This window comes from Actinia tenebrosa, unplaced genomic scaffold (assembly GCF_029948245.1).
Source record: "Actinia tenebrosa isolate PJP-AT-01 unplaced genomic scaffold, QUT_ActTen_1.0 PGA_scaffold17__23_contigs__length_9995812, whole genome shotgun sequence".
In the NCBI taxonomy this organism is placed as follows: domain Eukaryota; kingdom Metazoa; phylum Cnidaria; class Anthozoa; order Actiniaria; family Actiniidae; genus Actinia; species Actinia tenebrosa.
The window spans coordinates 9,416,979-9,427,997 of record NW_028292577.1 but is presented as its reverse complement, the minus strand read 5'-3'; the positions used below and the strand labels follow the sequence as shown (position 1 = coordinate 9,427,997).

The 11,019-nt window shown below is 40.5% G+C and overlaps 1 protein-coding gene across 2 annotated transcripts; it reads left to right on the top strand.

The window, feature by feature from the left end:
- Window positions 1-7,465: 7,465 nt before the first annotated feature.
- Window positions 7,466-10,920, top strand: LOC116304911 (cerebellar degeneration-related protein 2). Of its 2 annotated transcripts, none has more exons than XM_031714706.2 (3): window positions 7,466-7,748; window positions 9,235-9,347; window positions 9,670-10,920. In XM_031714706.2, the coding sequence occupies exons 1-3, from the start codon at window positions 7,667-7,669 to the stop codon at window positions 10,702-10,704; spliced, it is 1,230 nt and encodes a 409-aa protein (XP_031570566.2). In that variant the 5' UTR covers window positions 7,466-7,666; the 3' UTR covers window positions 10,705-10,920. The 2 variants fall into 2 exon arrangements, with proteins under 2 accessions (XP_031570566.2, XP_031570567.2); XM_031714707.2 differs by lacking the exon at window positions 7,466-7,748 and adding an exon at window positions 8,881-9,072.
- Window positions 10,921-11,019: the final 99 nt, after the last annotated feature.

Below are 11,019 nucleotides of genomic sequence, written 5' to 3'. Positions count from 1 at the left end.
TGTCCGTATTCTGAATATCAGTGGTGTTCGTAGTGCCATTTAACAAAGTATTTCTTATTAGTGTTAGCACCTCCAAAACGTACACAGATACTAACAAATTATAGAATCTTCTTGTCTCCTTTAATCGTACTTTTTTTGGTTCTTTTTGAGTCTACACGTGTCTACATGTATATAATATCTCATTACCATTTACGTCATTTTCACCACGTGACACTCTCCCCTGCTTTGAGAGGTCACCATTTTTTAAAAGCTTAGTGAGTCCTAGCGATACCTCCTTGATAAATACCGGGGTGATCAGTCCCAGCGCCATATCACTCCTCGCTCTTTCCACTCACTTTCTTGCTCCTGTGTCTAATTATCATACATAATTAATTTTCTGGTGGTTACAACACCCTAACATTTGCTATCTTATGATGCGTTACAAGAGAATTCATGATTTTTTTTTTATTTTTATTTTTTTGATACTAAGTGTTCATAAGTGTTCCTATGTTTTTGTATATGACATGAGTATGTGAATATCTCTGCCGGCTATCCATAAGCCAAAGGTACAGTGTTCAACAGGTGCCAAGGAGGATTCACTGGGTGCCAAGGTAATCCGCAGTACTGCATCTGGTAAATGCCGTGGTTATACTGGAGTGGCAGGCTTGGGGGATATACCATTTGTTGGTATGGTGGTATTTGCACACTGTGAACCTGGTTGAACCCATACCGTTCAGGTGGAGCACGTGCTCTTCGTGGGTACTGGTTACCTGTTCTTCCTATTCCATGCTCTGGTTCAGGTGGCGCCGTGGTCTCTACCTGATTTGCTGAGTTCTCTTGAACTGCATCGTGTTCCCCTGCAGGACGTTCCACTTCAGATCTCTCCCCCTCCAGTTGTAGAGAATCACCTTGTTCATCATGAATATCCTCAATGTCACTATCTGACATGTTAGAAGAGTCATCAGGTGATTCTGGTTCCTGTTGTATGGGGCTTTGTCGTGCTGGCTGTTGTTGGACGTGCTGTGCGGGTTCTAGGTAGTCGCAGGGAAAGAGCAGGTTTCGATGCAGGAGTCTCGAGTTACCCTCGCGGTCTTCTCGCTTCACTTCATACACCGGGCCCGTCCCCTTTCGGTTTACTACCACGTATACAGTATCTTCCCAGTACGAACGAAGCTTGGCTGGTCCCCCTCGAGGCGTGAGGTTTCGAACCAGGACACGGTCTCCTGCTTGAAGCTCCGTGTAGTTAAGTCGACGATCATAGTAATCTTTGCTCCTCTCGTTACACTTTGCTACATGCTTCCGGGCTATGTCGTATGCTGATTGCATCGTTGACTTCCATTGTTTAACGAATTCTCTTTGGGGGAGAGATGCACCTTCAACCTCTCTACCGATGATTAGGTCGATAGGTAATCTTGGCGTTCGGCCATAGAGCAAATAGAACGGCGAAAAACCTGTACTAGCATGTGGGGTACAATTATAGGCGTGGACAACTTTGTTAACGGAATCCTTCCACTTGCTTTTCTTGTCCTCTGGCAAGGTCCGCAGCATTCCCAGCAACGTTTGGTTGAAACGCTCTGTTTGTCCATTTCCTTGTGGATGGTATGGTGTAGTCCTGGCGTGTTTGATACCGCTTAACTTTTCCAGTTGCGAGAAGAGGTGGTTTTCGAATTCTTTCCCCTGGTCATGAAGAATTTTCGCTGGAAACCCAAAGCGTGGGATGAGATCGTTAAAGATTTTGTCAGCGACAGTCCTGGCAGACTTATTCTTTGTGGAGTACGCTTGAGCAAATCTTGTAAAGTGGTCAACGACGACTAATATGTACTCGAAGCCGCCGGCGCTCTTCTCCAGGTGAACAAAGTCAACAGAAATAAGTTCGAAGGGCGACGATGACGTCAGGTGTTGCATCGGGGCACGAGTCGGAAGTTGAGGACGACGCTGTTTGAGGCAGTGACATACCTTAGTGACGAAATGAGTTATGTCATCTTGCATCCCGGGCCAAAAGAACCGTTCCCTTGCCAGGCAAATCACTCGGTCTGCACCCAGATGACCCATTTCTTGGTGGAGTTCTTTGTAGACTAAAGAGCGCTTACAGTGAGGCAGGACCAGTTGATTATAATTTGTTGTTCGTCGACGTAACAGACCGTCGTCGCTCACCTCCAGCTTCGTCCATTCTCTCAGTAAAGCTCTTGTCGACCGCGATTCAGTCATTAACTTACGACGTGATGGGCGTCGTCCCACACGTTTCAGCTCCAAGACTCTGCTAATGGAGAGATCACTTTGTTGTGCCATCTTCAAGTCGCTAATTGTTATTCGGCTGCCATCAACATCTATCAATGATGGCTGATCCATGACATCAACCCGGTTTGTAACTGAAGCTATCCACGTGGTGTCTCCAGTTCCTAATGCTGTTACTCCAACAAGAGTTGCGTTGACTTCGTCACGTGATGTGGTGTTATTATAGCACGTGTCGAGTTGTCCCATGTCCATTGGCATTCGGCTTAAGGTATCAGCGACGGTGTTCGAACTTCCAGGGTGGTATTTTATGGTGAAATTAAAGTCCGTAAGCTCCCCGATCCAGCGGTGACCTGTAGCATTCAGTTTTGCAGTAGTCTGGACATAGGTCAGAGGGTTGTTATCTGTGTATACAGTAAACTTGGGTGCGTAATATAAGTAATCTCGAAAATGTTCACACACCGCCCACTTTAACGCCAAAAATTCGAGTTTTCCTGAGTGCATGTGATAGTTGGATTCCGCGGGTGTTAGAGTACGTGATGCGAAACCAATCGGTTTCAATTTACCGTCCTGCTCCTGGTATAATGCAGCTCCCAGACCATCTTTGGACGCATCTGTAAACAAGACGAAAGGGATGTTCCAGTCTGGGTAACTAAGGACCTGTGGTGACGTTAAAGAGTCAATAAGGCTGTTGAGAGCCTGTTGGTGTCGTTCTTCCCATTTAACTACAGTCGATGAGGCTGTACGGTCCTTTGTCTGTTTTGGCCCCTGCAAAAGCTCAAATAAACATTTCGCAGTTTGTGAGAAGTTAGGTATGTATTGCCGGTGATAACCTAACAGTCCTAACAGTTTTCTCACATCGGACACGGATGTTGGTTGACTCTTCTTTAGTGCGAGTACGGCTTTGATGTGAGTAGGATCAGGTCGATGCCCGTCCGCCGACACGATTCGACCGAGACACGTCACCTCTCTTTTGAACATTCTACACTTCCTAGGCTTTAGTTTCACGCCATGTTCGCGGAGACGGCGCAAAACGAGGCGAATATGCTCCACATGTTCCTCAAATGAGCTGCTAAAAACGATAACATCGTCAATATAGGGGATACAGATTTCATCCCTGAGTCCCGTTAAACAATGTTCCATAAATCTTTGATACTCGGCTGGGGCGTTTTTCAGGCCAAATGGGATTCGAACCCATTCGTACAAGCCCCAGGGGCTAACAAAAGCCGTAAGATGTCTTGACTCTTCTGAAATAAAGCCCTGGTGGTAAGCTTTTCCTTGGTCTAGCATGCTGAACCACTGGTTACCACCTAAGCTTTCCAGGATTTCTTGTACGCGTGGAAGTGGATGTCGATCTGAAAAAGTTTTCTTATTAAGCTCACGAAAGTCTACGCATAAGCGAAGATCACCGTCCTTCTTTCTGACGCAAACTACTGGCGAAGAAAATGATGACCTGGATTGACGAATCCATCCCTTATTTAACAAATCCTCAATATAGTTTTTGACTTCTGCGTACAATGGTCTTGGGATCCTAGAATATCCTCGATTCACTGGGTCGTTAGCCGTCAGGTGAAGATTCATTTGCAACTCTGGTATGCAGCCGATGTCTGCATCTTCTTTGGAAAATGATTCCTCCTCTTCAATTAGCATTTTTGTAGCTAACGTTTTTTGTTCTTCCGTGAGATCTCCGAGATCAATCTCCGATAGTGGGCCAGTTAAGATAGCTTGCTCGTCACAATTTGATTTCAAGATGTCCGACACTGAACTAGATTTAGCTGAACTGTTGTCCGCTCTAATACCATTAACACCGGACCGACGTACATTTTTCTCTTCTGCGAGTTTAACTTCAACGGGCGTTACCGAGCGTACAAGGTGTAGTTTGCCTAGTACAGTTCTGCTTTTCAGGAAGATATCATGTTTAGAGTTATTCTTTACTTCAACTTCTACTCGACAAGACTTCCCGCGTTTTAAGCTCACGATAGTCTCATTAATTTCAAGACCGGAATGGATTGTCCCGTCCACTTCCGGTTCAAACAAAGCTGGTGCATTGACATCAAGACTTCCGGTATTTGCACGACAGGTTACAAGTACTGTTTGATTCATCGGAATAATAATATCTTGTTTAACAGTTTTCAGGTTACACAGTTCCGTTTGGCTAGTAGATTGTATAAAGTCAATAAGTCCCGCAACATTTTTACTTGCATTTCCAATGAATGAAGAAGATAACACAGAATTCAAGATATTTACATCAGTTCCATTTTGACTAACAAAGTTATTAACGACTTCTTCGATTATATTAAATCCAATGATAGGCAAATCAAGAGGTTTTTGTGATACCAGAAATGGTGTAGCTACATGGCAGGAATCGTTCGAATCATTCAGTTCAAAATCAATCTCTACCCATCCCACAAATGGAAATTGGGTTCCGTTAGCGGCTTTTAAGTCTAGTTTTGAATCACCAATAAGTTCTGACAATGGACGTATTTCTGCTGTCGGATAATTGGTTATCACAAAATCTTTTGACACTACAGATACTTGGGCACCAGTATCCCACAGTGCGTTACAAGGTACATTATTCAAAGAGCAAGAAATTGTGCACTTACTTCCAACCAGTTTAATCAGTGATGTCCGTTGCTTTGGTGTTAGATGACTGACGAATATTCCACTTTCCCACTCGGCGTCTTCTTCATTACTCGCTATCGTAGAATATTGGGACACGTCAATATCTGCTACTCCCTGTCCCTCGGTGGCAGCAGATGTCCGTTTCCCTGGTTACGCTGTTTACATCCACGAGCCAAATGGTCGCTCGAACCACATTTGAAGCAATGGTTACATTGGCTGATGTTTCTTTGTTCGCAATCCTTACATGTTTTTCTTCTTCTTTGATGTTCTTTCGCTGGCTTATCATTGTTAGGCGACGCACTAGATTTTGACTGTTCTTGGACCTTGGCATTTAACTCGGCTATTTGCGCCTGCAACGCTTCAAGAGTTGACATAACCTTTGACATTTCTCTGGCTGATTTTTGGCTGTTGTCATTTATTGAAGACACAGTTACTTTGTTTCCCGTGCGACTTGTGTTGAACTTTAGTTGCCTCTCTCCCTCCACGGAAACTATTTTATTGAGTGTCTCCATGAGTTCCTCGTCGCTGGATTCGCCAGTTTTAAGAACAAATCTGAATTTGTTGCGAACAGTCTCGTCACGCAAGCCAATTTCAAGTGCATGAGTAAACAGAGATTGTACCAAAGTTGCATCGTATTTCAGTGAGTCGTCAGCTTTAGATGCGAAGATTATTCTTTCCCTCAGTGAAAGCGCTCGTAGCAGAAAGTCTTGTGGGCTTTCTTTTGTGTCTTGTACTAGATTTGTTAACTCCTGGTATAGTTCCGTTGACGATTTCTCCCGGTAGTGTACCCTGATGATCTGACGAAGCTTTTGTAATGTGATCTCTGTCATCATTTCTAAATAGTCTTTCAGCTTCGAATTCGGGCTTATTGCTCGAATGACTGCATCGACTATCTCGTTTTCCTTATGTCCCCTCATTAAAGCATTGTCTATTTGTCGCATTAGTCCAACAAACGATACTCTGTCCTTACTGTCCCCTCCAATCGTTCCGGCTATTTTAAAATCTCTCCTCAGGTTTAAATTGAGTAATTCTCTCATGGCATTGTTTACACTATCCTGAGTCATTGGCGTTGACGCATTAGCAACGTTGGAATTGGTGATTTCCTTCGCGCTGTCTCCAGCTGCTAGTGGCGTTTCTTTAGATACAGAATTGGTGTTTTCCTTCACGCTGTCTTCAGCTGCTAGTGGTGTTTCTTTAGATACAGACTGCTCATTTTGAATCTCAGCATGTGTATTTGATTCCTGAGTACTGCTCGCTGCAACATCCACGTTACTCACGTTTTCGGACACGATCCCCCACACATCGTTTAGGAATTTTTGCAGGTCGTCCCCTTCAAATTCCTCGGTGCCCAACTCGAATCGTTCCCTCAGCTTCTTAACTTTATATCGGCGACTCGGTTGGCCGCTGATATCCACTTTAAGAAACTCCCCAAGCGTTGCGAGTTGATCCGCGTTCAGTGTGTATAGCTTCTCCTCGATCTTAAGCTCTAATTCCTCCATAGTGAATGTGTCCGATGATCAATCCTTATATAAATGGTTTCCAATACGTCTGAGCCCCCAAAAATATGTTAGCACCTCCAAAACGTACACAGATACTAACAAATTATAGAATCTTCTTGTCTCCTTTAATCGTACTTTTTTTGGTTCTTTTTGAGTCTACACGTGTCTACATGTATATAATATCTCATTACCATTTACGTCATTTTCACCACGTGACATTAGCATCCATTGTTAACGGCACCACAATGGCCGCCATGCTTTTGTGTTTTAACTCTCTTGGGCATGCATGCATCCATCAATAGAATTTATTTTTTTACAAAGAATGTATGGTGATTTTTTAATTTTTAAATTAAAATTTGCCTTGACCTAAAGTTCCTCCAACATGGCCGCCGTGAAAACCATCAACATCTTTCTTTTTTATCAATTTTCTTCAATCAATTTTCACATAAGTTCCTCCCCTCCCCCCACCACCTCTCCCATTGCTTGGGTCCGAATACCTGTATCAAACATGGTGTCCTCGGGTTTTGTCCGATGAACTAAGTTCTTAAAAAAATTGTATCGGTAAAGGGGTCCGTAATGTGAGGTTCCACTGTAATGTTATAAATTATAAAAAAATATTGTTGTCATATTTCTAAACAATCTTCCGTTTAATATAGACTCCAAGTGTGCGTTATGCTGCGTTGCGGGAGGTTTTACCATTAAGTTTACGAAATGTTTTTGCCGGTTCGTCAATTTTCAACACACGAATCAATTATAAAATTTGACTTAAATAAAAAAATTTAAAAAAAAACAACAAAAAAACACGCAAGAATACGAGAAAAAAACATGACAGTGATACACCTTTCCTACTACATTATAAAACCTTTAAAAACTAGAGAGAGAGAGATAGAGAAACAACTAAAAAAATTATAAAGAAAATGCTATCATTTGAGCTTTCATCTACACTGTTCTTTCCAGAACTTTCACGGCGATTCTTCACGACTGGTCTACCTGTGGTTTTATATTTACACAAACAATTCAATCAACGAAAATCATGTCATTCTTTTCATAGTAGTAAAAAAACTACAATATTGGAATAAAGTTAATAGAATTTCGCTTAGACAAGCTACTGTTTTAAGTAATTTTGCCATAGTATCACTCAGATCAGATCTCTTTATATTCACTTACGTGGCAGAATAACCTCGACTTCGTGTGATCTTCATTTGCATGTCGACAATGACAGAAGAGAATATCGCTCAAATACCCGGTTAAAATTACCAGTTTTTCTTCCAAAATCTTGGGTTTTTTTAGAAGAATATTCACCAGAATAACCTATGGATGTCTAAAGATTAATTATGAGTACTTCAGGCCTTGATTTAGAGCTTTTATCTGAGATGACAGACCACAAAGAATTCGAACGAACACACCTCACTGACGGTACGTAATATTATCAGTCAAATGTGTCTCCCAAATCTTAGGAAATAATGGTTCTTGAACCTTAAAAAATAGCTCTTTAGACTCTTAAAACGTAAATATATTTTTACACTTGATTTAGAACAATGTGAAGCTTCAAACAATTTGCTTAGAAATATTTTAAAAAGCCGTATTTTTAGACAATATTTTACGCTTGACTTCGCAATTCTGAGAGTTCTCCAGTAAGAATCAAGAGGTCATTCGTCACACCCAATGTTTCTTTACATTATATCGATTTTTTAATATTATAGAGAGCAGAATTAAGAATTCCTGGATTGCTTACTTTTTCCTTAGCGTATTTCTCATGTGGCGATAAATTTTAGCCAGAACCCACTTACGTAAATAACATTAATACAAATTATCTCACACACACACACAAACCAACTTGAAGTTTTTCTGTGCTATAGGTGTTCTAATTTTCCTGTTAAAAATCTTATTTCCGTGTTTCTTTTTTATTATACAGTTTTTATGTATACGATATTGTATTTATTGAATGACTAAAACAAAAACACGAAATGTTATGAAACCTGCTCTCTTGTGTCACTTCCGGTGCTGAAAGAAAATCGTCATTTCCGGTCCTAACATAATGTCTGTCTACAACTTACACCTCCCCGGCTGACCATACGTGTCCCGTATGCAGAAAAATCATAGTCCCTACGAAATGTCGTAGCACGAAGTACATATAAAGACGACTACAAAACTAAGGGATTTGTTATTCTCCAGTGAATGAAAAATTGTTACTCTTGAAAAATATAATAAAACAAAAATACAGGAAACTCAACCTTAGATTAACCAAAATAACTGTCTTTCTAATGCGAAATGAAATTTTAGATCTAAGCAAAAATTTAATTAAATGGCCTAGTCTCAACTAGTCGCCAAAGATTAGGGATATTGAAGTAGAAATGGCTTTAAAATTGTTTTCCTGACCGCTAAGAATTAATGGCATGGTATTCCTGTGTTGTTTTTTTTTCATTTCGAAATTTCATCAGCTGGCTCAAGTAGATATACCACGCTAGTTACACAGATGCTATCACGGCGGCTTCTGATTGGCTAAGAATAAAGTATCTGTTAAATAATTCGTTGGTCAGTTCAGACCTCCGGATTTGTTCTGAATGAGATCGATGAAGACGTTACGCTAATATTTCTTCAAGAAAAACCCCCGTTCCTTTTGAAATCCCTTGAGAAAAATTTACTTGCTACACTTGACGTGTTCTCTAGAGGATGGATGAAGATATTGGAACAGTTTTAGTCAAGTGTAGTTACTGTGATAATCGTTGGAATGATCTTGGTAAAATGTTTTCTCAGTAAATAAATAGAATCTAACAAAATAAACTAAACGTCTAGAAATTAATATTCATTTACATGTTATATTTTATACTAATAAGCCCTTAAATATAAGTAAGTTATCATTCATTTCTACAGTGTTTAATATTGTATTATTTTCTTTCAGATCTCGAATTGGCAGCAGAAATCGGGAAAAATCTCTTGGAAAGGAATAAGGAGTTGGAGTATTTGCTCAAATCGTCACACCAGTACCTGGAGGAACAATCGCTCAAAAATGAGGTATTTGAATTTTGAATTGGATTGAACCTTTTCTCAATTTTGTAAGATTTTTGGGGTCGGTACGATGTCAGACGTTATCAGAAACCAATCTGGATGAAATGACACTCTGCATCAGCCATATGAAGAATCTTATAAACAAATTACGGCTCAAAAGTTAGCTCAGAAGTTTCGAATCCACTTTCTATCGTAATTTTGCCCAAAGAATCCAAAATAACCAAGAGAAATATCAAAATTACTTTCCAAAGAAAAACAGTCTGAAGCTAAATGCCGTTTTTAATAAATGTTTTTATTAACTTTCGAATTTGTTGACATTTTGGTTTAGTTTCTGGCCAAACAATTAGATACTCTTCGAGAGGTGAACGACAGTAGAAACAAAGCTTTCGAACAAATGGAAATGACAGCATTGGAACTACAGAAAGCTAACCAAAAGTTGCAAAGCGAAACAACAACGATGAAGAAACGGTATAAAGATTTAGCAGAGATGGTTGAAGGCATGGACCTTCGCTGTGAGGAGTACAGGAAGGAAATAGAAGACTTGCAAAAAGAAAGAGTTCGTCTTCGACGTGACCTGTCAATGGCTTTGTCCATTCGTGAAGAAAGCGATACCTCTGATAGTGAACTTACTACTTGTATAAAAATAGAAAAACCAAACTTGACAGAGGAATTACGAGTGGAAAACGAGAAAGAACTCGAAGCACTGAATGAAAAAATATCAAAACTCAAAGAACAACATTTTTTGGAAAGGAAAAAACGCGAGGATCTTGAATACGAGCTTTCCGAGTTAATTCACGAAAATCAACATCTCGAATCCCAGCTTCGTACTTTCGCAGAACATGCCGAAGAATGGCAACAGGTTGCTTCGGAAAATACGACTGGCGAACGAATTGCCGATATCTTACCGACAACAACACGAAGCGACAGTACGGAGGATCTCGTAGACGACGATTCGTTTGTGGTTGTTACCGAGCAGTTGTCGAGGCAGTCGAGTGCAATGTCAGATCATAGTGGTGTTGTCGTGTTGAGCCCGAGCGATGAAAAACCAGAAACTTCGAGTCAAAATAGCGCTTCGTTCTTTTCCGAACTGGGCGATCAATATCACGAACTTGTGCGAAAATATGACGCTTTGTTAGATAAATGTAGACTTGAAGGACTCGGAAAAAACTTGGCACCAATCCCTAGGGTCCAAAGAGCAGTGCAAGTGAGTCCTTTACCAAGCCCTTTAGAAACCAGACCTCGCTCTTTCACTGAAGGGGACTTGAAGAAAGATGGGACGAAGAGCAAAGAATATAAGAAAATGTTTGAACATATTTACGCAAAGCTCGAAGAGTCTAAAAATTTTCGACCTGGAACTCCATAAGAGTAAACACAACAAGAGAAGGATGCTTGGATTTGCACAGCCGAGATGGAATGAAGAGAAAAAAAGACGGTTAAAAGGCATGCAGCGATATCTTTTGTTTGTTTTGATATTAAACTTTTGATTGTTTTTAGCGATTTGATTTTTAGCTTGCTGGACAAGATAACAAGATGTTTATATTATTTTTAAGAAGTTTAAATTACACTATTATTTAGTCAATCGTCTCAGCTAGTTCATTGACTCGAAGCATTGGGGAATCCCTTTTTGTTATGAAACTCAAATTTATTCATGGCTCGAAGGAAAAATTTACCCGCTATG

Bases quoted from the DNA above. Each gene is read 5' to 3' on its own strand.
- LOC116304911 (XM_031714706.2), top strand. From the start codon at position 7,667: ATGAGTACTTCAGGCCTTGATTTAGAGCTTTTATCTGAGATGACAGAC. The intron at 7,749-9,234 runs GTACGTAATATT...ATTTTCTTTCAG, and splicing joins ACGAACACACCTCACTGACG to ATCTCGAATTGGCAGCAGAA. The intron at 9,348-9,669 runs GTATTTGAATTT...ATTTTGGTTTAG, and splicing joins AACAATCGCTCAAAAATGAG to TTTCTGGCCAAACAATTAGA.